Source organism: Balaenoptera musculus, chromosome 5 (assembly GCF_009873245.2).
Source record: "Balaenoptera musculus isolate JJ_BM4_2016_0621 chromosome 5, mBalMus1.pri.v3, whole genome shotgun sequence".
Taxonomy (NCBI): Eukaryota; Metazoa; Chordata; class Mammalia; order Artiodactyla; family Balaenopteridae; genus Balaenoptera; species Balaenoptera musculus.
The window spans coordinates 67,965,885-67,988,433 of NC_045789.1; the positions used below are offsets into that span (position 1 = coordinate 67,965,885).

At 39.6% G+C, this 22,549-nt stretch overlaps 1 protein-coding gene and 1 pseudogene across 1 annotated transcript; both read left to right on the plus strand.

The window, feature by feature from the left end:
* Nucleotides 1-895: 895 nt before the first annotated feature.
* Nucleotides 896-22,493, plus strand: SGCB (sarcoglycan beta). Its single transcript, XM_036852841.1, has 6 exons — nucleotides 896-1,001; nucleotides 7,395-7,604; nucleotides 14,457-14,642; nucleotides 15,303-15,494; nucleotides 15,829-15,960; nucleotides 19,292-22,493. Exons 1-6 carry the CDS (start codon nucleotides 936-938, stop codon nucleotides 19,493-19,495), a joined length of 990 nt encoding a protein of 329 aa, XP_036708736.1. The 5' UTR covers nucleotides 896-935; the 3' UTR covers nucleotides 19,496-22,493.
* Nucleotides 9,351-9,851, plus strand: LOC118895844 (annotated as a pseudogene).
* Nucleotides 22,494-22,549: the final 56 nt, after the last annotated feature.

Here is a 22,549-nt window from a genome sequence, read left to right on the forward strand (position 1 = left end):
AGAGAGCGAAACAACGGCTCCAGTCATTGAAAAGCAAAACTGACCTAGTTCCCAGAGAAAGGAAAACTTGGTCAGAAGGTAGGTCTCTTTGGTGCTTCCTGCTGAGTTAGGCAGGCCTAGGGCCCAAAGGTGCTTAGGAGAACTGGTTTCGGCTACCTGAGGAACAGTTCTTGGAACGGTTTTTGCACCTTGATTGCCACTGCTCTTTTTTTTTTTTTTTTAAATAAGAGGATTATTGGATTATATTGACTCGACTGGGAACAAGGAATGTGTGTACTCGAGTTACTTGTGTATCTGAGTGGCTTCCTGGTGTGCAGCAAATATCTGTTAAATCGGGTCCCCAGGAGATACATCGACACTATCTCCAACCCACCTCCAATACTACAGAAAAAAGCATCAGACTTCACAGGCCCTCCAGAGCTAAGAAGCATCCCTGAAGTGATTGTATGTCCTCTTAAGGGGTCTCGGTTTTCAAGATTTTCGCTACCTAATCGGGAACTTGTTAACTTTGGCCACATTATCACCACCTTCCTCGTCCACGCGTACTCTGCTCTCTCCAGGGAGATCCCGGCCCGTGCAGCAAGGAGGACTCGGGATGGCACCAGCCCCTCGTGATGGGGAATGGAGGGGAAAGGGAGAGGCGTCTTCTGTATTTTGAGGGCGCCCTTTTGGAGGAATCCAGAGGCAGCCCGAGGTCGCGTGGAATCCCGGTGCGTGGGAAGTCGCGCCCGGAGGCCACCGCCTGGGCGCCGGGTCCCCGCTGCAGCCTCCGGCTCGGAACCTCCCTGCCGGGGCGGGGCGAGGTTGGAGGAGGGGAGAGGCGGTGAGGGGCTGGGCCCCCTCCCGCCCCTCCAGGGCGCAGGCGCAGGCGTGCGGGGTGCGGCCGCGGCGGGGAGGACGGTGGCAGTGGCGGCGGCGGCGGCCAGTGCTGGAACATGGCGGCATCGGCGGCGGCGGCGGCGGCGGCGGCCGCTGCTTCGGCGGTGGCGGCAGCCGAGCAGGTCTGTGAGCCCCGCCGCGGCCGGGCGCTGGAGGGCCAGAGGAGGCCGGGGTGCTGCCGGCGGGGCCCGCCTAGGGCCGGCCGGCATGACTCCGCGGGGTGGGGCGGGGCGGGAGGAGCTGTCCGCAGTCCGCGATGCTGGCAAAGGCCGGGCGGGACCCCAGGCAGGGGCCCCGGGACGGAGAAGGGGGAGCCAGTCCCGGCCCTCGGCCTGGCCTGGCTGTCCGTCGGCGGGGTGAGGAGGGGTCGCTGTCCTGAGGGCCCGGGAGGCGGCCGTGGCACCCGGGAGCCTGGGCCAGGACGTGCCGGGGACATGCCCTGCTCGGTGGCCAGCGAAGATGGAGGCAAAAATAACCACAACCAGCGATCCAAGAGCCTCCCCTGACACCAGCCAAGAAACACTCAGCTGTTGCCTGGGTGTCAGCTTGCAGCCCCTTCTTGTGTGCCATCCCCATATGCTGACATCCACGTTTCTCCTCCCGCTTTGGCTTTTGGAGACAGTCACCAATATAAAACTGTTTCCTATCCAGTTGGTTTAAAATCATTTTTTAAAATGCTTTATCAAGTATTTCCTGATCTGCATTGTAAACGGGTAACTTAGAATAATAGTTTAAAAGGCTGTTTTCTTACAAAAAGCAAGCTATACATAGGCACACATGCACATTTACATACACACACATATACATACATACATGTAGTTACTAGGGTGATTTGTAATAATAAAAATAATTTTGATAGTCACTTTTTCCCCTTAACTGTTATTTCCTTTTAAAAAGAAACTGTGGTATGATAGTTTCTTTGGGAAAGTCTCATTCTTCAACACTGCTGAAAAAATACACAAGTCAAGTAGCCAACATTCTGTTTCCAGAACTGGAAAGATTTTCTTAGGCAATTAACAGCTTTTAGAGACATTGTAGATAGATATCACTGGAACAGTCATTCTGAGGGACATAAAAAATAAAAGACATGACATCTGCCTTCAAAGCTTAAAGTCAAACTGCCAGATAAATGCAGAAAAATCAGCTAAAGATGGTAGGCAAGCTACAGGTCCTAACAATAAAATAAAATCTAAAGGAATGAGTGAAATTGAAAGGAGACAAAGCTTCTTGCAGTTGTTGAGATTAAAATTGTCCCTTGGCTTTCCTGATTTCCCATCAGTGCCCGTTTTAGATGGTTCTTTTTTCATCTGCATCACCTGTTGATGCTCTTGAAGTTCCACCGAACTTCTGTTCTTGCTTTACACCTGCACTGGGCAATCTGATCCATTCCTCAATCTCTACTTCAGACTTAGGCGTTTATGTCTCCAGCCTGAACTTAACTGAATTTTCCACGGGCACCCCAAGCTCAAAAATGTTGCATTGCATCATATTCACCATTAAAAGGGTTACAGCCATCCATTCACTTGGTTCACCTCGCCACAAATTTGGGAGCAGGGCGGGCTCAAGGGAACTCAGAAGACACCTGCATTTGGTTTAATGCTCTGGTGTCCCAAGCTTGATATTTGAGCAAAGGGCCTCACATTTTCTTTTTGCTCTGGACCCCACAAATTATGTAGCGGGTCCTACTTGGGAGTCATCGTAGATGCCTCTAAGTCACACTCACATCCAGTCAATCACCAGGTCCTTTAGGTTCTACCTCTTAAGGCTTCTCCCCAATCTTCTCTTCATCTGCAGCGCCAAAGCTCAGTCAAGCCTTCATTTGGACTGTTAGAGAAACCTGCTGTTGAAATCTCCATCTCTAAACTCTTCTATTCCAGTTCATCTCTTTTTGGTTTGATTTTGCTATAATGCAGATCTGATTATATCACTGACCTATTTGAAATCTTCAGTAGTTCCCCATTGCCTTCAGGATAAACTTCATCATTCTTGATGTGATACTTATGTCCACTCATTTTCTAGCCCCTAACCACATCTCACCTCAATTTTTGTCCCATTCCTATACTCATCCTCTTCACCATCCACATAAAGCTACCAAAATTAGTTTGCAGAGATGACTTATACTCAAAGTTCCCATGCTGTTCCCTCTGCCTGGAATGCCTTTCTCTGTACTTTGCTTGGCTAACTCCTGTTTGTCCTTCAAGATTCAACTGAAGCCCCAACTTTTCTTAAAAACCTTCAACTGATGCCCCTGCTCGCCAAGTCGAGTGGCATTCCTCTTCTGCACTCTTTCAGTATTGTGTGCATTGCTGTACGACAGCACTTGCCATGTTGAACTGCAATTGCTAGTGACCCTGTCTATCTACTCTGCTGGCCTATAAGTAAGTTTGTTGAGGGTAGCTGCTCTGCCTTGCTCATCTTGGTAGTCTGGAGCATCTGACATATAGTAACTCCTCAGTAAATGGTAAGTACATCAAATGAAATATAATACTGTACATGAATTGGCAGAGAAAATTAAAGAATGCATCTCAGGAGGTTAAGTTTTGCCCTGTCTCTCTATTATGTAGACCTATATTCAAACTCTGGCTAAGATTTTTAAATTGCCCACCTGCGAGCACTGTCATAAACCCATACTGTGTCTGTGAAAATTAGAAGCAAGCACACTTCCCCTAAGGTATTTTACTGCTTTCGGCTGTCAAAATGCATATTCAACTCTAAAATGTTTGAGTGTTAGTGCACCCTCATAGCTTTGTACCTCATGCAGGTATACAACCTACACAACTGTATTCAGCAACTTGTTTTGTGTTACATCTGTTGAGTAGATTGAATTATCTTCTACAGAGCCTTTCTTACCGCTTTGTGGAATTAAAAAATTTTTGTCTGCCACATTACTCACAATGATTATTCCTGTCTTTTTCCATTTTCCATAAGCCCTCAACCAGCCTGCTACCCCTGCCACCACAATAAGATTCCAGCTGCCCTCTCCACTCTTTCTTGGCAGATGACCTTGCCTTTTACATCCCCAGGGAAAAGAAGAATTTTTTTTCTCTTCTTTGTGTGAACCATTTCAATGAGGTGGGAACCCACCCTTTAAGACTGTTTTCTCCTGTACTATCACTTTTCTTTCCTATCTCCTGAAAGATCTTATTTCACTCATTATTCTGCCCTACTCTGAGATCTTTGACCTTTGCCCTTCTTGGCATCTTTCCCTCTGCCATCAAACATACAAGTCTTTCTGCAAATTGTTGTGAGGAGAGGATGGAGAGATACTAAGAACAACAAGAACGAGCACAATTTTCCTCCAACAGTACATAATCCTATAGTTAGTGTTCTGTCTTAACACTTTCGTCTTTCTGGACTCGAAAATAAATGCATACATGCTGGCATCCTTTCTGGACTATTCCTACTTACCAATTTGCTACTCAAGAGTTCGTATTTGAAAGTCACAGAGGCACTTCTTGACAAATCCAGCAACACTGCACCTCCGTAGTTTTCTTGTATTTCTCATTTTCCACTGTTCCTGCACATTTAAAGTTTTCCAAGGGTACATCCTGGGCTCTTTATTCTCTTCCTCTATACTGTTTTTTACAGCAAACGGATGTAGTCTCATAGATTTAATTTACCTTGAAGGTGAAGACTCAAATCTGTATTTCTAGTCCTGACCGACCTAATAGCCCATCCCATCCTTCCCATTGCCTTTAAAGCAGGTGCTTATTTCTCAATCAGTTCAAATGCAACATGTGTAAAATCTTCTCCCTGCTTCATTCCCCATATTTAAGTAGTCACCATTCAGTAAACATGAGGGGCTTTTTTTTTAACCTGGTACAAATTCACTTAACTCTTCTCTTGAAGTATATTTTAAATCTATCCTTTTTCATCCCACCTTAGTTTAGGCCCTCAATACTTCAGGCCTCCATTACTACAACATCCCAACAGCCTACTTGCTGGTTTTCCTCTTTCCTGTGTCTCCTACAAATGCCCACACATTTAGCATCCTGAAACATGTCATTCATCTTCAGAGACTTCCAGTGACTCCCAAATAAGCAGACATAAAGACTAGAGTTTGTACCCAGATGTCCAAAAAGTTTCACAACCTATCCTCCATTTCCAACTTGATTCTGCCTTCATTGCCAGATTTGACCCACCTACTCCTTCTGGTTTCCCTGACAACTCCAAGCCCTCCTGTCTCTTCTCCCATGAACTCCACAGCATGTATTGTCTAAACTATTGATTTTGGCATTTGAACATACAGAGCATTTTATTGCATTGCTAACTGTTTTGTGTACCCAAATCACATTTGTAATATCTGGAGGAAAAGGATCTTGTCCTATATTTCTTTTGTATTCCTATTTATAATACTAGTGTTTAAGCATAAAGTGCTTAATAAATGCCTATTCAATAAATTAATTTTCTCAGAGCTCTGAAAAATATGAAAATTGGGCAGTATTCCATTCTACTCCTTCCTTTTGTGTTCATGATATACCAGATTATTACCTAAAATGTCTTTCAACCATAGTTGAAAGTCAGAGGTTCTCAAACTCTTTGGTCTCAGGTTCTCTTTATACTCTTTTTTTTAAGATTTTTTTTTTTTTAAGATGTGGACCATTTTTAAAGTCTTTATTGAATTTGTTACAATATTGCTTCTGTTTTATGTTTTGGTTTTTTGGCGTGAGGCATGTGGGATCTTAGCTTCCTGACCAGGGATCAAATCCGCACCCCCTGCATTGAAAGGCGAAGTCCTGACCACTGGACCGTCAGGGAAGTCCCCCTCTTGATACTCTTAAAAATGACTGAGAATCCCAAAGAGCTTTGTTTATGTGGGTTATATCTGTTGATACTTACCATATTAGAAATTAAAACTGAGAAATTTTGTAAACACAGGAATATACAAACACACATTCCATTAGCTGTTAGAGCAATGATGTCATCACATAAGGTCATGTAGCCTCTGGAAGCTTCACTGTACAGTTGACCCTGGAATGATGCAGGGGTTAGAGACGCTGATCCCCACACAGTCAAAAGTTCCCGTATAACTTTTGACTCCCCCAAAACCTAAACTAATAGAATGCTGTTGACCTGAAGCCTTACTGGTTACATAAACAGTCAATTAACATGTATTTTGTATGTTATATTTGTTATATACTGTATTCTTACAATAAAGTAAGCTAGAGGAAAGAAAATGTTATTAAGAAAATCATAAGGAAGGAGAAAATACATTTACAGTACTGTACTGTCTTTATCGATACCATAAATTTATGTCGTCTGTTTACAAGATGAATCATCTGTCAGCACCTACATCAATATTGTCTTATATGGTACAAAACACTGTAGATGTTATACATATTACTAACACTGGACATCAAAAATGAAAAGATAATGTGGAAAAGAAATTCATATTTACGTGCATAACGATTCATGCATTGATAACGAAGAAGCAGCAGTATGGTTGCTTTACAGTAGCCTCGTGTAATCAGTACAATTCCTTCACAGTAGCCTAACCTATACACTAATGAAAGGATCGTAATAAAATTTTTTATGGCATAGAGTATCACAGTCATATTCATAATATCTTTTTTAAAAAACCAGTTACATGGGATGATAGGCTGATACACAATTTCTCCAGTTAGAGAGAGAGAGAGAGACACTGTACAGTAATGTAATTCTTTGAAAACAGAGTGATAAAACAGTAAGAAAACTAGCATTATTAATTTTATGTTAAATATCACTAAACTTATGTATCTACATATATTTTATGCATTCATGACACACCTTTTTCTTAATTTTTTTGATATTTCTAGGCTACACAGTTTATCTGCAAGTTTTTTCAAATTGTTACAAATCTCCAAATTTTTTTCCAGTATATTTACTGAAAAAAATCCACGTATAGGTGGACCCACACAGTTCAAATCCATGTTGTTCAAGTGTCATCTGCATGTTCATGGGAGAAGAAGAGTAAAAAAAGAAAATAACATCTTAGTGTTATTTTGAAAATAATTTGCACCCTCCAGACACTTGAAAGAGTTCAGGGGACCCCTCCAGGGCTTCCCAGCCCGTATTTTGAAAACTGCTAGGCTAGGATAATGTTAACTTTAGCCAATTGGAGTGATAAATAAAGTGTATTAGCCTTTCCAAATTATTTTCATATAAATGAAAAACTATATACAATTAAACAAATCGTTATAAATCATTCATTAAAACAAGATTACCCACTGTAGAATGTGTATGTTAACTCTTCCCCCAAATGAGCTAGCTGTTCAGTTTACTGACGGTAGGACTATTCAAAGCAGACAGTGGAAATATGTTATCAGATGGTCACACTGAAGGTTCTTCTCTCTGACCCTTCTCAGCACAGTCATGTCCTTACTTGGAGCTTGCAACTCAACGTGACTTGAGGTTTATTGGTGGAAAATACATCACTAACCAATTCAGCTTTCTTTAGTTATGAATTTGCACCTAACAAATAAATGCACCAAAAAGAGAGGGTATAGCTGCTCCATTGTGTTGTATTTCGTTTTTAGCCAAGTTCCAATGGTCCTGTAAAGAAGTCCATGCGTGAGAAGGCCGTTGAAAGAAGGAACATCAATAAAGAGCACAACAGTAACTTTAAAGCCGGGTATATTCCAATTGATGAAGATCGCCTGCATAAAACGGGGCTGAGAGGGAGAAAGGGCAGCTTAGCCATCTGTGTGATTATCCTCCTGTTTATTCTGGCTGTCATCAATTTAATTGTGAGTATTTAGTACAGAATATTCTTTTCTTAATTACCATGGGGAATTTTTCTTCTGTTTTTTAGTCAAATCATGGACTCTCTTCCTATCATTTCTTTCAGGACCCTCTTTCTGCTTTTCTGTACAGGCATACCTTGTTTTATTGCACTTAGCTTTATTGCACTTTGCAGATACTGCGTTTTTTACAAATTGAAGGTTTGTGGCAACCCTGCATCAAGCACATCAGTCGGTGCCATTTTCCCAACCGCATTTGCTCACTTCAGTCTCCATGTCACAGTTTGGTAATTCTCACAATATTTCAAGCTTTTTCAATATTAGTATATTTGTTATGGTGATCTGTGATCAGTGATCTTTAATGTTACTATTGTAATTTTTGGGGGTTGCCACTAACCACATCCATATAAGATGGTGAATTTAATTGATAAATGTTGTGTACGTTCTGACTGCTCCATTCACTGGCCGTTCCCCGTTTCTCTCCCTCTTCTCGGACCTCCCTATTCCCTGAGATAACCCTACAATGGCCTCTAAGTGTTCAAGTGAAAGGAGGAGTTGCAGGTGTCCCTCACTTTAAATCAAAAGTTAGAAATGATGAAGCTTAGTGAGGAAGGCACGTGAAAAGCTGAGATCAGCTGAAAGCTAGGCCTCTTACGCCAAATACTTAGCCAAGTTGTGAATGCAAAGGAAAGGTTCTTGAAGGAAATTAGAAGTCCTACTCTAGGGAACATATGAATGATAAGAAAGCAAAACAGTCTTATTGCTGATATGGAGAAAGGTTTACTGGTCTGGGTAGAAGATCAAACCAACAACAGTATTCCCTCAAGTCAAAGACAAATCCAGAGCAAGGCCCTAACTCTCTTCAATTCTCTGAAGGCTGAGAGAGGTGAGGAAGCTGCAGAAGAAGTTCGAAGCTAACAGAGGCTGGTTCATGAGGTTTAAAGAAAGAAGCCATCTCCATAACATAAAAGTACAAGGCGAAGCAGCAAGTGCTGATGTCGAAGCTGCAGCAACTTATCCAGAAGATCTTGCTAAGATAAGTAATGAAGGTGGCTACACTAAACAACAAATTTTCCATGCAAACAAAACAGCCTTCTATTAGAAGAAGATGCCATCTTGGACTTTCATAGCTAGAGACGAGAAGTCGGTGCCTGGCTTCAAAACTTCAAAGGACAGGGTGACTCTCCGTTAGGGGCTAAGGCAGGCAGTGACTTTAAGTTGAATCCAGTGCTCATTTGCCATTTGGAAAATCCTAGGGCCCTTAAGAATTATGCTAAATCTACTTCTGCCTGGGCTCTATAAACGGAACAACAAAATCTGGATAACTGCACACCTGTTTACAACATAGTTTACTGAATATTTTAAGCCCACTGTTAAGATCTACTGCTCAGAAAAAAAAGATTTCTCTCAAAATGTTACACCTCATGGACAATGCATTGGCCACCCAAGAGCTCTGATGGAGATGTACAATGAAACTAGTGTTGTTTTCATGCTTGCTAACACAACATCCATTCTGCAGCCCACAGATCAAGCAATAATTTTGACTTTCAGGTCTTATTATTTAAGAAATACATTTTTTAAGGCTATAGCTGCCATAGATAATGATTCCTCTGATGGATCCAGGTGAAGTAAGTTGAAAAGCCTCTGGAAAGGATTCATCATTCTAGATGCCATTAAGAACATTAGCAGTTCATGAGAAGAGGTCAAAATATCAAAGTTAACAGGAGTTTGGAAGAAGTTGATTCCAGCCCTATGGATGACTTTGAGGGGTTTAAGCCTTCAGTGGAGCAGGTAACTGCAGATGTGATAGAAATAGCAAGATAATTAGAATTAGAAGTAGAGCCTGAAGATGTGACTGAATTGCTACAATCTCATGATAAAACTTTGAAGGATAAGGAGTTGCTTCTTATGGATGAGCAAAGAAAGTGTTTTCTTGAGATGGAATCTACTCCTGGTGGAGATGCCGTGAAGATTATTAAAATGATAATAAAGGATTTAGAATATTACATAAACTTAGTTGATAAGGCAGTAGCAGGGGCTGCCTGAGCTGCTTCCAAGCCTTAAGAATGTTTGCATCTCCGTGAAGCTCTGCTGTACCTAAGTTTACCAGGAGATTTGGGTCGGAATGGGGTTGACGGGCTTCATCGTTTATAAAATCAGGAGTGCTGATAAAAGAAGTAAAGCCTTGAAAGCTTCCAGTCCTACGCCTGCTCGTGGTCATCATTAACCAGCTTTACTTGGATGGGACGTCGGTCTGGCTGTATTGTGGGAATGTGGGACATCATGCACACTTGTAGCAGTGCCGCTGTCCTCAAGCACGAATAGACGTACCTGTGAGATACCCGCAACAAAAAGAAAGAAATTAAATAAAGCAGTGGCAGGATTTGAGAGGATTGACTCCAATTTTGAGAGAAGTTCTACTGTGGCTGAAACGCTACCAAACAGCATCACATGCTACAGAGAAATCGTTCATGGAAAGAAGAGTCAGTGCAGCCGATTTCATTGTGGTCTTACTTGAAGAAATGGCCCCAGCCACCCCAGCCTTCAGTGACCACCACCCTGGTTAGTCAACAGCCATCAGCGTCAAGGGAAGACCCTCCACCAGCAAAGAGATTACAACTTGCTAAACGCTCAGGTGATGGTTAGCATTTTTTAGCAAAAAAGTATTTTCTAATTAAGGTATGCACATTGGTTTTTTTGGGTTTTGGTTTTTTGGTTTTTTCAGCCCCATCGCGTGGCTTATACAGGACCTTAGTTCCCGAACCAGGGATCGAACCCCGGGACCCCGGCAGTGAGAGCGCCGAGTCCTAACCACTGGACTGCCAGGGAATTCCCTATACATAGTTTTTTTAGACATAATCCTGTTGCACATGTAATAGACTACAGTATAGTGTAGCCATAAGTTTTATATGCACTTGGAAACCAAAAAAGTTTGTGTGGACTTGCTTTATTGCAACATTCGCTTTATTGCTGTTATCTGGAACCAAACCCACAATTTCTCTGAAGTATGCCTGTATATGTTTTATCTCTTATTGAATTTTAATGAATATTTTCTATATGAAAACCTAGTATGTTAATATTGCCATGCACTAATTTTATTTAGAAAAAAATGTTCATAGACTCTTTCCTTTAAAAGACTTAACTTTTAGGGCTTCCCCCAATGCAGGGGACACGGGTTCGAGCCCTGGTCTGGGAAGATGCCACATGCCGCAGAGCAACTAAGCCCATGCGCCACAACTACTGAGCCTGTGCTCTAGAGCCCGTGCTCCACAACAAGAGAAGCCACCGCAATGAGAAACCCGCGCACCACAACGAAGAGTAGCCCCCGCTTGCCAGCAACAAAGACCCAATGCAACCAAAAATAATTAATTAATTAATTTTAAAAAATAAAAGACTTAACTTTTAAAAGGTTAGAGTCAACTCAATAGAAGAGACCTTTGCCAAGATTATTTTACTGCCTTCATCTCTCCTAAAAATATACTCCTTCCTGTTTTCATTCAACTTTTCCAAAATTTGCTCTTGCCTCCTCAGCTAGATTTTAAAATTGTAAACCTTGGATGGCAGTAAAGGGTTATATTTTGTAGTCCTAAATCTCTGTTATAAAAGAATGAAAGGATCTGAGGTAGACTGGTTTACACTAAGGTGTGAGGAACTGGTGTGTTGCCTTTTCCAAAGATATTTGCTTTCTTAAAGAAGAAGACTTTTCATCCAAGGTTGTAACTACCTGAGGGTTAAATTTGAACCCCTCTGGCATGTGTGTGGATAGATATTTTCAGAGAGTGATTATTGGTATCCCTGAGACCAATCATGAACATGGATGCAGCAGTTCTAACGTAATTTCACTTACTACTGTATTTTTTTACTTCTAATACTCTCAAACCAGTCCATTGTATTTTATGTACATCCAAAACATTTGTGTCTAATTCTTCACTTAAATCAAAAAGAGCTGATACTGTAAATAGCTTTACTAGGAGCACATGCTCTGAATTTATTTTATTTTAGAAATTTATTTTTTTGGAAAGTTATGGTTAAGATGGCAAAAAAAAAAAAAAAAGACATTTTCATCCCCTTCTGCTTTAAAAGCTCATCCTAAGATGACAATGTCAAGAACCAGAAATATCTTGGAAGAAAGTGGGAGGCAACCGAAATCCTAAACCATAATATATGAAGACAAAAAGGAGGAGTGGCAAATACCTTACCAGAGAAGAGAAACTGCATGTTGGCAGAGAGGGTTGCAGGGGGCATTGGTGGAAGCGCCTTGCAGAATCCTGAAAAGCCTCAGGAACTGGGAATACAAGTGCCTTGAAAAGCAGGAGTGAAGGGGGAACTGAAAACAGAGAGCTTGTTTGAAAAGTCCATGGAAGGAGGCATGCGATCCCCAGCCTCCCTCTCCTTCCAGGCAGCAGTTAGGCAGCCAGCCCTCCTAACCCCACACTGGACCAGAGGGGATGCTTTCTGCCTGAGGATATTGCCAAGAGGAGAGTAGGGATGGGTTTCCACACTGAAGGCAGGAAAGCCTGTATCCTGAGCACTGAGGCTCCCTTATCCTCATCCTCCACCTCCAGCTCCCCGTACCAGGCTTACATCCCCCAGCAAGAGATAAAATAGCCTGCTCTGGAGAAACTGAAGAACACAGAGAAAAGACCTGAAGATACACTTGGCAGGTCCCTGTGAAAAAGCCACCTAACCTCCCTACTGTGAAGCCTGTCAGTCACAAGTGCCACCCCACCCAGAGAACTTTCCCTGAGCTTTTTATAACCACTCCGTTAACTATGAACACAGAGCCACCAGGGGTCAGTAGATTTTTATGGAAAGCTCCCAGAATTGAGAAATGATTGAGATCAAAAGCACCCAAACCATGGGGAAAGTGGGAATTCAGGGAAGTGGAGAGAAGGCAACAAATGACAGGAAACTTAAAAAAATTAAAACACACAATCAATAGCTTCAGAGAAGTCAGAGGATATTGCATCCATTAAACAAGGATACCATGCCATTAAACAGAAGCAGTTAAAGAATATGGAAGAACTCATAGAAATACACATACAAGGATGGATAGACAGACATTGGAAGATAAAAGAAAATCTTCCACAAAGTTCAACTAAATTAAAGAATCAATCCAGGAACATTCTGTTAATAGGAGTTTTAGAAAGAGAGAAGAAAAAACACAATGGGAAGAAAGTTATCAAATAAAGAAAGAAAGAAAGATTCCTAGGACAGGTTGAAAACTACCATTCTGGATCCAGCATATGCATTAAAAAAAGACTCACACCAAGGCTATTACTGTGAAATTTAAGAAGACCAGGAATAAAGAGATGATCCTAAAATCTTCCAGAGAATTAAAAAAACAGGTTTTGTATAAAGAACACAAAATCAGAGTGGCATCGGACCTGTCAAAAGCAGTGCTGGAAACTAGAAGGCAAGAAAGCAAGGACCTTCAAAATTCAGAGAGAAAATAATTTCAAATCTAGAAATGCATACCAAGCTAAACTATCAGTCAAATGTGAGGAATTATAGAGACGTTGTTTTAGCCACGCACACTCTCAAAAAATATTTACTTCACGTACATTCTTTCTAAGGAAGCCACGGGACAATGTGCTCTACCAAAAGAAGGTACAAAACCGAGAATGTTGAAGACAAGGATACCGGAAACTGGGTACCCTGCATGGGAGAAAGACGAAAGGAAGTTCCAGCATGAAAGTGAAGGGAAAGCTCATGATTACAGCCATGCGACAGACCCAGAGGGCAGGAGCTCAGACTGGAGCAAGAAGATGAGGGTTCATTCCAGAAAGATTTCCTGGGAGAGGAAAATATAACTAATCCATTTTCTGGGAGGTTTGGACTTTTAGAACATTTTATTAAGAGACATTTTATGGGGCTTCCCTGGTGGCGCAGTGGTTGAGAGTCTGCCTGCCAGTGCAGGGGACATGGGTTCGAGCCCTGGTCTGGGAAGATCCCACATGCCGTGGAGCGGCTGGGCCCGTGAGCCACGATTACTGAGCCTGCGCGTCTGGAGCCTGTGCCCCGCAACAAGAGAGGCCACGACAGTGAAAGGCCCGCGCACCGCGATGAAGAGTGGCCCCCGCTTGCCACAACTAGAGAAAGCCCTCGCACAGAAATGAAGACCCAACACAGCCATAAATATGTAAATAAATAAATAAAAATTAAAAAAAAACTAAAATAAATTTAAAAAAAAAAAAGAGACATTTTATGGAAATGTTGGAGAGTTTGAAAAAACTTAGTCTGATTTTCAAAGAAACTAAGCAAATGAAAGAAGGACAGATATTAAACTCTGAAAGACACAAAGTACAAGAAGGGAACTGAGATCATAGTACAGTATTTGGCTTAGCAGTGAACAATATTTATATTGTTGTAATACTGAAAATACTGAACATGGATTTAACCAAAACTTGAGATTGGAGTTGGAGGAGAAGAAATATAAATGAGCTAAAATTCTCATCTGCTAAAATAGGAAATTGATAGATACAACCTAAAATTGATCAGTGAAGAAATAACATATACTTACATTTAGAAATATGGAGATAAATTCTAGACGAAATAGCTAAGATTGTTGAAAGTGGTTGTTCCTGGACGAGGTGTAGGGGAGGTAGAAGAAATAAACTGCTCTTTTTATTTTTATTATAGAACCTTTAGCACTTTTTGACTTTTAGTTATTGGTATGTAATACCTTGATAAAAATAAAATTGGTTTTGTTTGTAAGTGGAAACCCAATTGATGTGTTCATCTCATTGATGAAACATTTTAGGAAGTTTAATCCTTTGGCAACTATCTTTCCTATTTGTTTACTGATTATGTTAAATGTATGCTACCTATTAACAGTGGGCTTGATTTCTTTTTTAGGTAACGCTTGTTATCTGGGCTGTGATTCGCATTGGACCAAATGGCTGTGACAGCATGGAGTTTCATGAAAGTGGTCTGCTTCGATTTAAGCAAGTATCTGACATGGGAGTTATACATCCTCTTTATAAGAGCACAGTAGGAGGAAGGCGAAATGAAAATTTAGTCATCACTGGCAACAACCAGCCTGTAAGTAACCACATTAATTGAGGAACATTAGAGAAAAATTCTTCGTAAAAACCTAGGGTTGATTACTGGAAACGGATACTTTCCTTTAGAGAAAATTCATAATATATTTAATAATATTGTTGGTCTTCTCATCTATTAATGTTAGATACTTTCTTAATATTCTAGATTTTGTCCCATGGTAGCATTTTCTGGGGTAGATATAATTACTGTAAGAATACGTAGTTTACTCTTTTCTCCTCCATATGAGGAAACCATTTAAAAAAGCACCTTCCCAGGTTAGAATACCCTCTACTCTCTGGGAGTCTGGAAGAGAATATGCCAGTCTAGTCAGTGGCAGCCCCTGTCAAGTGGCTACTATAACGTAGGTTTTCAACTGACCAGAACCTCAAGGAGGCATCCTTACTGCCCCTGCCCGTCTTAGCTCTGGGCCCCTGTGCTCTGCGACCATCTGTGTCTGCCAAGCATTACAGCAAATAAGCATGTTAAGGCCTCGTTTTAAAGGACTCTTCTCCCAAGTGGGTGGAGGGAGTCAGAGAGAGGCAGTTAAAATTATTAGGAGTTAATAAGCCTGCTATTGTAGAGTTTTCTTATAATGTTCTTGATGAATTTTGGATGCAGTCTTGTTCGAAAACATATTCATGATAAAGTGTTTTTCTGAAGATTGTTTTTCAGCAAGGGACAACAAAGCTCAGTGTAGAAAAGAACAAAACTTCTATTATAAGTGACATTGGTGTGCAGTTTTTCGACCCAAGGACTCAAAATATCTTATTCAGCACAGACTATGAAACTCATGAGTTTCGTTTGCCAAGTGGAGTGAAGAGTTTGAATGTTCAAAAAGCATCTACTGAAAGGGTATGATTTATTTTCCTTGCTTTATTAATGGAAGAGAATTATTATCTAAAGTTACAAAGTGTGTGAGGTGGGGGGACAGGGGCAGCTTTACTAAATAAAATGCTATGAAAGAAGTGACTCCAGAGCAGCGGAAAGGATTAGTTCTAGATTTGTCATCAACTAGTTTATGTGACCGTTATCAAATCATCTCTCTTTATCTCTACATGTGTAAAATGTGAATTAAAACACTTGCCTTTCATATGTTGTCATTGAAACGCCTCCTCCTCTATCTGTAATAATAATCCCCACTTTAATGTAGAAACTCTTCATCACTACTTTTTTTTTTAATCTTCAGATTACCAGCAATGCTACTAGTGATTTAAATATAAAAGTTGATGGGCGTGCTATTGTGCGTGGAAATGAAGGAGTATTCATTATGGGCAAAACCATTGAATTTCACATGGGTGGTAATATGGAGTTAAAGGCTGTGAGTATTTTTTGATTTTAAGAGAATTATTAGATTCTTGGGTACATAAGTCCTTATGTGGAAAAATGGTTATGAAAAATGATAATGTAGTTGTATTTTTTGGACATGGAAAGATGTTCAAAATGGATTATGAAGTGAAAGAAAGTTATAAAACAATCTGTGAAATATCTCATTTTTATTTTTCAGATTATGTGTATGTTTATAACAACCTAGAAGGGTATGCCAAAATGTCAACAATGGTTAGTTATGGGTAGCAGGGTAACAGATGATTTTCATTTTATTTCTGCTTGCCTGTTATTTTCTAAATTTTATTTTTTTTGCATAATGATGCCTGTGTTATTTTAAAAGGCAAACAAACAAGCAAGCAAAAAGCTTCCAAAAGAGAATTCTCAGTATGCACGCCCTGAAGTTGACGGGGTATTTTTCAGTTAAAGATTTTTCACATCTCTTCATGGGTTTTGTGTCTAGTGATGTGAAAATCAATTAGCAAATATATTAAATGTATTTTTATTTATACATCTATTATTAATTGTAAAGGAAAAAGATTTTGCCTTTATTATACCTGTTGAAAAGTAAAATTTTCTTCGTGCCTCACAGATTATATCTGAACTTTAATAAGTAACATTTTTCATATAAGGGAGCGATAAGTTCAAAAACATTTTACCTGCTCACAATTCTGGTCAAAGTATATTTATTCAAAATGTCTTTGGGCACCTGCTCTATGCTACCTAATTAAAGCTAATTAAATTTGTTTTACTAAGCATTAAATGACAAAAGTTAAACCTAAGGACTTATAAAATAGTTCTTTCCTTTTAAAAAATTTAATCATAGTTCTTGAAGGAAAAAACTTTAAAAAATTAAGTTCTTTCAATTTCATAAATATCTTTTCCCCATGAAGAATATGTTCCAATCTCTAAATAATAAATATGAACATAAAACGTGATTCTTGCCAGAAACTCAATAGTAATGCTGAGTATTGTTTACATACATTGTAGAAAGAAGCCATTCCTCTGAGAGAATAATAGTGTTGAAGAATGGTCACAGTGGGGCTGTTGTTCTCTGCATCAGAAACTCAAAAGCAGCAAGAGATGGGATTGATTTGTTTATAGCCATTAGCAAGTCACCTAAATCCTTTATTTTTTTCTACCTGAAAATTCTACCTGTTGTTAATATGACATACTTTGAAATACATATACACACATATCAGTTTCTCCACAGTTAAAAAAAATAAGCCAGTATTGAAAAGATCATTAGCTTTATAATTCAGTTAATATCAGAGGTTAGTTTTTAAGTGTATGTCTAGTCATTAGAAAGAATTTTATCAATCAAACTGCTTTTTTAAAAAAACTGCTAAGACAAATATTATATCACTTACATGCGGACTCTAAGAAACAGTACAAATGAATCTATATACAAAATAGAAACAGACATTAAAAACAAATTTATGGTTCCCAAAGGGGAAAGGAAGGCAGGGAGGGATAAATTAGGAGAATGGGATTAACAGATACAAACTACTATATATAAAACAGATAAGCCACAAGAATTTAATAACCTATGATGGAAAATAACCTGAAAAAATATATATATGACTGAATCACCTTGATGTACACCTGAAACTAACACAGTATTGTAAATTAACTATACTCCAATTTAAAAAAAAAAAAACTACTTTAGCAATTTAAAGAAAGTAAAATTACGTAACCACAAGATGGCAGCGTTGGAACAAAATTTGAAAACTCCATATGCTATCACTACATAGTCAATTAGCCATTTCTGTTACTTCATAATCAACTTTCGTTGCTTTAAATACCCTCTATAAGCTGATGACTCTCAACTTTGGAACTCCTTCTTTCTCCTCTGAACTAAGATTCACATATCCAGCTGCCTTCTTACCTCTCCACTTCAATATCTAATAGGCATCTCAAACTCAACAAGTCTAAAGTCTTCATATCCTCCTTCCTTCCCCAAACATGGATTTCTTTCAGTGTTCCCATCTTGTTAAATGGTACCCATTAGTTCATCAGCAAAGCCTTTGGGCTCTACCTTCAGAAGATGTACAAAGTCTGGTTGATTCTCACCACCACCACCATGGTGTAAACCAGCATCGTTTCCTGCCTGCACTGCTAGAATAGCCTCCTAAGTGGTCTCCCTGCTTCGTCTTTCACCCCTGTATTCAGTTCTCTGTACAGCAGCCAGAGCGATCCTTTTTAAAAGATCGTCACTTCTCTCTTCAGAACCTTCCAAATGGCTTCCCATCTGATTCAGAATAAAATCCAAAGTCCATTCCCTGGCCTTATGTGTCTGGCCCCTAGTTATTTCTTTGACTCATCTCCTACCTACCAGTCGACTCCCTCTCTCTGTCCTTCAACCACTCTGGCCTCCTCTCTGTTCCTAGAACACAAGGCACGTCCTCACCTTGGGGCCTTTGCGTATGTGCTTTCCTCTGCCCAGTTACCCACATGCCCTACTCCCTCATGTCATCCAGTTTCCATCAGACTGTGACCTTATCAGAGAGGCCTTCCCTGACCATCCTCTGGTCACTCTCTCTCTACTTATCCTGACTTGCTTTTCTCAGATGATGTCCTGTTTGTTTTACCTCTTCAGGTGTTTGTTGTCTGCCCCTCCCCAGTAAACGGGGACTTGGACTTTGCCTGTCTGTTGACTGCTGCATCTCCAGCACCTGGAATAGTATCTGACACATAGGAGACCTTTAATAATTATTTGTTGAATGAATGAAAAGAAGAAAAGGGAAGAAGGGAGAGAGAGGGTTAGGAGTTCCGAAAAAGAGAGGGTCTGCAATACTAGAATGTTCCTGGGATAGTGGGCTGGAAGAAGAGAACCTCCAGGCGGTTTTCTTTGAGTGCCTGGGCTTCAAAATCGTATGGTTTGAATTCACTTCATTTATGGTGTTACAAAAAAACATTGGAAATTAAAATTACTCTCCTCTAGGAGAAAAAGAGTCTTTTTCTTCTTATCGTCAGAAATTTATCAATCAGTAGCTTGGTTAAAACTCTCTTAGGAAGTAATAAATGAAAATGATCTGAGACCTTATCAGTATTAGTCTTATTGTGCACTTAGGAATTTTGATATAATTTTTAACTAATTAAGAAATAAATTGTGTTAACAAGTGTACTGATATACATTGTGAACAATTACTAAGAGGTCACTAGGTGAATTTTGATTGGTTTTGGTTTTCTGTTGTTGTTGTTTGGGTCATGACTTTTTCTTGCTGCCCTCTATTCTTGCTAAGATTTCAGTGAGTTTTGTTTATTAATTTTGTTCTCCCCCTACTTGTGGATGCAAACAAGCCATATGAGTTTTCTCCTGATAGGAAAACAGCATCATCCTGAATGGAACTGTGGTGGTCAGCACAACTCGCCTCCCTAGTTCCTCCAGCGGAGACCAGTTTGGGGGCGGTGACTGGGTACGCTACAAGCTCTGTATGTGCGCTGACGGAACCCTCTTCAAAGTACAGGTGACGGGCCAGAACATGGGCTGCCAGACCTCAGACAACCCCTGTGGAGACACTCATTAGAAGAACCCGAGAGGGCGTCAGTAGGTTCATATCGTGACTTGACTTTTTTTCTTTTTTCAGAGTAGGCATGCAAATCATGTTTTTACAGAGTTTGTGATAACTCGTAATTATTTTATCTGCAGAGCACTACTGTATCTATTATATAGTCTCCATGTTTAAAATAGTCTCAGAGACCCTAAATTCTAATACATTTCATTAAGTTGCACTGATCTGCAATTTACAGTTCTCTAAAACAATTAAGAGAAGTGATTACAATCAATATTAATCTTTAAAGAAGTGTTTTTAAAATGCCACTGTTCCTTGTCTAAAGGCTAAAGGGCTGAAGCAACTGTTCAGACTCACTATAAGCTTTTGGTAACTAATGGGGATAGACCCACTTAAGATGTTTAAAGGTGCACCATCAGTAAATGTTACATGCTCTGTCTTTTGGCTTCTAAGAGGAAAGACAGATTTTTAGTGCATTGACTTTCAGCCATATTCTCACATGCAAGTGAGGTCATTAAAGAACTTCACATATGGGAGTTAGTAAGAAACTATGGTTCCTTAGTTTTGCACTAGGAAGAAAATACTCTAATAGAATGTATACTCATTAAATATTGGTAAGTATTGTGCTCGCAATGTGGTAGAAGTTAAAGCACCATCTCAGCTTTAACTGTTAAATGATGATAGCTGTCATGTATTGAGCACCTTACAGTGCTAGGCATTGTCCTAGGCATTGCACATGGAATGTCTCTGATTCTCACCACAACTCTATAAGCAGGTGTTGTTATCCCAGTTTACCCATTAGGAAACTGAGGTTCAGAGAAGTTAAGAGACTTGCCTAATGTTACAGAGGAAATAGCAGAGTTGGGATTGGAATTCGGGTGTGATTCAAACCTAGATGGACCTGTTTCTAAATACCGCATTCTTTTCACTATCTGCGCTGGAGTTTTAATTATTTAAAACTCTGCAAAGATGAACAAGGACTAATTCAGACTTACCTAGGCAGATAAGAATCAAACAAAACAGGTATGCTTACTCTAATTAAAAGAAAATAAATCAACCTCAGTCAAAAAACTGACCAATCACTGTCAGATTTTAAATTTTCTCCAGCCAATTCCAAAATATACTATAGAGAGATCAAATGGGCCTAGTTGTGGGTTAACCCCGTTTCCCAACTGGGGTACCTGAATGGGTAAAAGGGTTGCCAAGATATGTATACCCTCAGCCCTCGGGGCAGCACAGTGGGAAATGGGGAGGCCATGCCCCAGACGAGTCCTGCTGGCCCAGAATGGCTGGTGGATTTACCCCAGCAAGCCAGACAAATATTACTCTTTTTAATATGTACCATACCTTGTAAAAAGTCAGGAAGCACTGGACTAAAGGGTACTAATGCAGGAAATAATATAAGTAATTTTTACGTAAGTATGAGATTGATCTCTGCTCCTAACATCACCACCCGTTATAATGTATTACAACCCTCAAGCCAGTTGATTTTTAAGGTGTTTTATATTTGACTTGAAAGGAACTCTCTGGTATTATTAAGATACACATAACATCAGGAAGAGAGACCTCAAAGTAGTGTGCTGTAAAATAGGCAGAAGAGATAAATCATAGGCCCCATTCTGCATTCAAGTAAAATATTCTGTCCTTGCCAGTTTGAACTATATAGATAAGAAAATCAATACAAAAAAAAATTTGCATTCAATATTGTCACAGTTCTCTCTGATAGAAAAACCAAATACTTTAGAGATTATGAATAGTCATTAAAGTATACTAAAGTAGAGATTGACTTACTACCTACTACTGAGTGAAGTTTTTTTTTAAGTGAAGAAAAAAAGAGAGTGAAATTTATGACCTCTGGGTGTTATTTGTTGTCGTGATATTCAGAACCCATATGAATATATTCAGTATCATTTAATATCTGAATAATGTTCAGAAAAAATCCATTGGAATATTCGTTCAGATGCTCAGTGTATTTGTAAATTTTACATTCATTACTTGTCTGCTCTATTTAGATTTGTTTTGAAAGTTTGTTTAGGTAAATATTTTTACAAAAACCACAGAACACTATGTTACAAAGTATTATTTATTGAATGTAATTCATGAAATAATATTTTTACTTCTCTTTGAGAAATACTTGTTTTTGATACATCTCCATTAAGTGCTTTGGACATGAGAGAATATTTTGACGTTTTCACAGAACTGATTGTTAAGGTAACAGGTATAGTAATTTAGGACACTTTACAGGTAGCTTTTGCTTTTTCATTGAAATGTAGACCTGGGAAATTCCCTGGGAAGCAGAACAAGAACAAACTGTCCATTTTACCTGTGACCTGTTTAGCTTAACAGTAAAGCCTCAGCTACTCATTCTCACCATCAGATGCTATTTTTCTATAAACTGAATTGTTAATTTTGCCTCTTCTGCTGTCATTCCTCCCCTCCATCAAGCGCTGATATGACAAGCAACAGACTTGGGGGAGGTAGAGGACAAAGACAGGATCCCAGGAGATGGGGCAGACACATGCTTGTTTAAATAACTACAGTCCTTTAGAGGTGGATTTTAATGACATGGGGGACAAATGAAATGAAAGCAAGGTATTTTAGGGGCTCTCTAATGGGCAGGTAGGAAGAATGCAAAACTATACACAGTAGGGACTGTATGTGTGCTCTGTAATATTTTAAAATATACTTATTTGTATTCTTTTTGCATTGAAAAAACAAATTGTGTGTGATAGTTTTGAATGAAAAGTGGAAGTTCTACCTAGTTTTTGAGTGAGTTTTTTTAAAGATCATGAGAATGTTACGGTGCTAAACTTGACAAAAAAGAAAAAGAGAACATTGAAATGCTGATAATTTTAGTAATCTTTTTTAAAGCATTGAGGGGGGCAAAGATTACAAGTTATGCCATACAAAAATAAACCTATAAATGTGTCGAGTTACCAATTTGACTTTCAGTTGATTCAGTTTGTAATAACTATTAATGACCTCTGTTTACAATAAAGATTCTGTAAAATTGTTTGCTGTTAATGTTTTAATTGTTAAAATATTAGCAGGTTTCTACTTACTCATATA